The 4,970-nt window shown below is 50.2% G+C and overlaps 1 protein-coding gene across 1 annotated transcript in view; it reads right to left on the reverse strand.

Annotated features, from left to right (window-relative positions):
- Positions 1-156: 156 nt before the first annotated feature.
- Positions 157-4,970, reverse strand: part of XPO7 (exportin 7) — a gene marked incomplete at its 5' end in the record, with an annotated part of 34,887 nt that continues 30,073 nt past the window's right edge. Inside the window, 5 exons of the mRNA XM_009072592.1 lie at positions 157-596; positions 1,782-1,909; positions 2,177-2,275; positions 3,667-3,827; positions 4,614-4,752. Coding sequence (XP_009070840.1) covers positions 503-596; positions 1,782-1,909; positions 2,177-2,275; positions 3,667-3,827; positions 4,614-4,752 — 621 coding nt within the window. The remainder of the gene's footprint in view (positions 597-1,781; positions 1,910-2,176; positions 2,276-3,666; positions 3,828-4,613; positions 4,753-4,970) is intronic.

Below are 4,970 nucleotides of genomic sequence, written 5' to 3' on the forward strand. Positions count from 1 at the left end.
AGGACTCTGTAAAAATTTCAATCACACTTGGTTTTTGTGTTTGTTTTTTTTTTTCCTTTCATTTGTGAATTTTTTTTTTTTGTGTGTGGTTTTTTTTTTTGTTTTGTTTTTAAGCTTTTTTTTTTGCCTTTTTTTTTTTTTGTCCTTTTTCTTTTTTTTAAACTCGAGTCAATATAAACCTTGTTCAAAATGTTATGAAAAAATGTACATGTTTATACAAGGCAGCTGCAGCAGAGCCCTGGGTTCCACAGGGACATTCCACAGGGACACCTTGGAATCTGGCTCCTGGTTATGCCCTTCCACCCCCCTCCCATGGAAACAGAAGCACCTTGCCCAGGTGAGCTCAACCTCCTGCTTCCTCCTCCCTCGGGCCAAAGCGACAATCCAGCCCTAGGGAAGAGCAGGGATTGGGAACGCCCTCTCTTTGCTTTCCATGGGGAATGGGAACCCCTCTGGGCCAGGCCGAGGAGATGCTGCTCTGTACAGGTGGAGGTGGGAGACGTCAGCTCATCATGTCGTTGCTGTTGACGCCGTAGGTTGAGTTCTTCATGGAGTCGTTCACCTCTCGCCTGAACGCTGACAGGTTCTGGGTGAACCTGAGGGTAGGGTAGGGAATATGTTAGGGTAGGGAAGACTGGAATTGTTTAGGTTGGAAAAGCTCTTTGAGGTGGAAGCATAAAACCAAGAGAATCGTGAAAGGTTAAGCGGTTGGAATGGACCATAAGAGATGATCTAGTCCCAGTCTGGTTCTAGAAGGAATGGCCAAAAGCTGAGACAACGGAGAGTCAAATTAGATGGTAGGAAAAATATTTTCCTTGTTAGGGTGGTCAGGCACTGGAATATTGCCCAGGGAATGACCAAAAGCTGAGACAAGGGAGTCAGATTAGATGGTAGGAAAAATATTTTCCTTGTTAGGGTAGTCAGGCAGTGGAATATTGTTCAGGGAGGTGGTGGAGTCACCAGCACTGAAAGTGTTTAAGAGACTGGAGGATATGGTTTAGGGGTTATGGCAGTGACAGGTTAAAGGTTGGACTTGATGATCTTGGAGGTTTTCTCCAACCTTGATGAGTCTATGAACCCCCTGCCCTGGCCAAGTTGTTCAAGGCTTTAGCCAACATGGCCTTGATGAATAAATCCTGCAACGGTTTGGGTTGGAAAGGACCTCAAAGGTCATCTCATCCCACTCCCTGCCCTGGCCAGGTTGTTCAAGGCTTTATCCAACATGGCCTTGATGACTGAATCCTGGAATGGTTTGGGTTGGAAAGGACCTCAAAGGTCACCTCATCCCACTCCCTGCCCTGGGCAGGGACACCTCCCACCAGACCTGGCTGCTCAAGGCTTTATCCAGTCTGGCTTTGAGCACTACCAGGGTTGAGGCATCCAGGAGCATAGAGAATCATCAAGGCTGGAAGAGACCTTCAAGTTCAAGAAGTCCAACCTGTCACTGCTGTAACACCTAAACTGCATCTTCCCTCACCAGGTCCAGACACCTCCAACACTTCCAGGGATGGTGACTCCACCACTGCCCTCAGCAGCCTGTACCAGGGCTGGAGAACACTTTCCATGAAGAAATTCCATGGAACATTGCCCATTCCTCCAGCATTTCACCCTCCAGGTTGTGTTCCAGCATGAAGCTGTGGCTCTACCACCAACCACATCCCCAGGTACATCAGTTAAATCCCTCCAGCCATGGCAACTCCCCCCTGCCCTTGACAACTCTCCATTAAGAAATTCCATGGGAGATTGCCCATCTCTCCTGGCCAGGCCCAGCCCACACTGACCTGTCCCTGTTCTTGGTCAGCAGGTTGCGTTCGATGCCTTCCATGAGGTTCTCGAAGCAGAGGTGCATGGCCTGCTGCTTCTCTGGAGGTTGGCTGTTCACTATGCTGTTCCTCAAGTCAGAGAAATACTGGGAAAGACAGGAGAAGGATGGGTTAGATTCCAGGTGACCTTGGCTTTGGCATAAGGCACACACAACAGGCTCTTGGGAAGAGGCAGGGAATGTGTTCCAGCTCTTCAGGTAACTCCTAGTGCTCTCTGAATGGAAGGGACTGGATCCTCCAGCTCCAAGGCTGTGCAGGGAAGGGCTGGACACCTTTCCCTCGATACATGATCACTTCCCAAGACCTGCTGTGCTCCCTCAGCACTATCCAAGCCCTGCCAGCCCCTCCTGTACCTTTTCATTGAGCAGGATCAAGCCGAGCAGAGGGCGAGACATGGACCACTGGTTCCTGCAGTCCTCAAAGATGATGATGTTCAGCACTGTGGAGAGCATCTGCAAGAGGGAAACGAGGTTAAACCCAGCCCTGCCATCCCAGTTCCCTCCTCAACACAGCACTGGGTAGGCCTGGAGAAACCATTTGCCTTGGATGCTCCAGTGTTGAAGGCTCTGAGCATCAGGGAATCATGGAACTGGGGTTGGAAAAGAATTTTAAGGGCATTAACAAGAGCATGGAGTGACAGGACAAGGAGGAATGGCTTCAAACTGAAAGGCAGTGGGTTTAGATTGGATATTAGGAAGGAATTCTTCCCCAAGAGGGTGCTGAGGCACTGGCACATTGCCCAGAGAAGCTGTGGCTGCTCCATCCCTGGGAGTGTTCCAGGCCAGGTTGGATGGGGCTTGGAGCAACCTTCCACCTAGTGGAAGGTGTCCCTGCCCATGGCAGGAGATGGAGCTCACTAACCTTTAAGGTCCTTCCAACCCAAACCACTCCATGAGTCCAACCATTAAACCAGCACTGCCAAGGCCACCACAGAATGGAAGGGCACAAGCTGCTGGAGCCTCCATGAGCTGGTGGAGAACTTCACTGAGGTGCTGAGAGCTGCTGAGGTATTGATTCCTGACACATCCCACCCTGCCCCAAGGCAGCCAGGGGAATATTGGCTCCTCTTCCCTGACACAAGTGCACAGAGCACATGAACCTGAGGAGCTTCCTCTTGGCCTTCCTCTGCATTTCCTCCCACAGTCCTCCTTAGGCTAAAGGATCTAACCCAGTTGGGTTGGAAGATGCAGTTTCTGTTTTTACTGAGGTATTGATTCCTGACACATCCCACCCTGCCCCAAGGCAGCCAGGGGAATATTGGCTCCTCTTCCCTGACACAAGTGCACAGAGCACATGAACCTGAGGAGCTTCCTCTTGGCCTTCCTCTGCATTTCCTCCCACAGTCCTCCTTAGGCTAAAGGATCTAACCCAGTTGGGTTGGAAGATGCAGTTTCTGTTTTTAGCCTCAGAAAATGCAGTTTCTAGCCCCCAAAAAAGCCTACTGTGCTTTGCAACCTCATCTCCAGCATGGGTGGAACAATCCTCCCTGCTGCCACGTGGGAGTTGTGCTGACACTTTGACAAGCAGCAGTGAGTGAGGCTGGAGAACACCAGAAATCTCTTTCAAATAGAAAAGAAAAAAAAAAAAAAGAGCTCATTTTTGGCTATTTTCAAACACCCAAAATGCTGTTCCTTGCCCAGAGAAAAGCACACCCTGGAGCAGAGTTTGGAGTCACACCTACCCAGTGAGGAGTGTGTAGGAAAGATGCTATACCAGCAAAATCCCTTTGTATTCCAGACCCCCCTGGGGCTGTGGAGCAGGGAGGAAAAGTGTGACATCATGCCAGGAGAATTCAGGGTGCAGCAGAGAGGTTTTTCTGCAAAAATCCCTGCCTGGGCCTTACCTGCTGGATCATCTCTGGGTGCTGCTGCATGATGTGCAGGAAGCGATCGCTCTCCTGGCTCAGGGGGGTTGTCCTCTTCTTGGTGCTGCGGGACAGTTGCTTGAAGAGATAAGTGACAATGTGGTCCAAACAGGAGCAGCAGCCTGTGCAAACCATGGTGTCTGCAGGGACAGCAAAACCAGCAACATTGGGGTGCTGCCAGGTGCACCTGGAGAGGCTCCAAGGGAAATACCACTCTAGGGTTTTGTAGGGAATGTAGAGCAAAAATCCATCCCAAAAGCAAACAGGTCAGTGATTTCCTCCCTGATAGGAGGGTAGGAAAGGTTGGGAGAATTGGGATTGTTCAGTCTGGAGAAGAGATGGTTTCAGGGAGAACTTAGAGCCCCTTCAGTGCCTTAAGGGCTCCATGAGAGCTCCAGAGGGATTGGGACAAGGGCCTGGAGGGGCAGGACACAGAGAATGGTTTCACATTGCCAGAAGGCAGAGTTAGATTGGATATTGGGATGAAATTCCTCCCTGTGAGAGTGGTGAGGCTCTGGCACAGGTTGCCCAGAGCAGCTGTAGCTGCTCCATCCCTGGGAGTGTTCCAGGCCAGGTTGGATGGGACTTGGAGCAGCCTGGGCTGGTGGGAGGTGACCATGCCCATGGCATGAGTGGCACTGGATGATCTTTAAGGTCCTTTCCAATGCAAATCATTCCAGAATTCCATGACTCCATACATTCAGAGAATGGTTAAGGTTGGAAGGGACCAGTGCTGGGTCACCTGGTCCAACCTCTCTATCCTTATCTCTACCATTCCAGCTTGAACTGAGGTGAAATCCTCCATCTGTTTTCACAAGGCACATTTTATCTTTCACCCTGAAAACTCTCCATTCCAAGCCCCAAAATCTCTCCCTCCACTTCCAAACCAAAGCCTTAAAAACCCAGCAGAGAGCAGGAGGAGTTACCTAGTGCAGTGAGGCCTTCTGAAATGGAAGAGAGAATATACATGATTACATGAGGCTCAAGACTGGCTATAAAGTTCATGTGGTCCTGGGTAAGAACTTCCAGCAAGGAATAGTATGACTGGCTGAGCTTGGGATAATCCTGCAGAGAAAGGAAGAGAGAGAAAGAGTTTTAAGGCCTCATGGTTAGCTTGGAAGCATCAGTCAAGGTTTTCTGCTAGACCCAACCCTTCATTGCCACCTGGAAGGGCCAAACCAACCTCTCTCCCACCATATTTAAGGCCCAACAGATTTTCCACCTTCCTTCTGCCACCCAAACCCTCCTGTGGAGCAGGACCCCAACACTGCTCTTTCAACTCT

This window comes from Acanthisitta chloris, unplaced genomic scaffold, assembly GCF_000695815.1.
Source record: "Acanthisitta chloris isolate BGI_N310 unplaced genomic scaffold, ASM69581v1 scaffold9114, whole genome shotgun sequence".
Taxonomy (NCBI): domain Eukaryota; kingdom Metazoa; phylum Chordata; class Aves; order Passeriformes; family Acanthisittidae; genus Acanthisitta; species Acanthisitta chloris.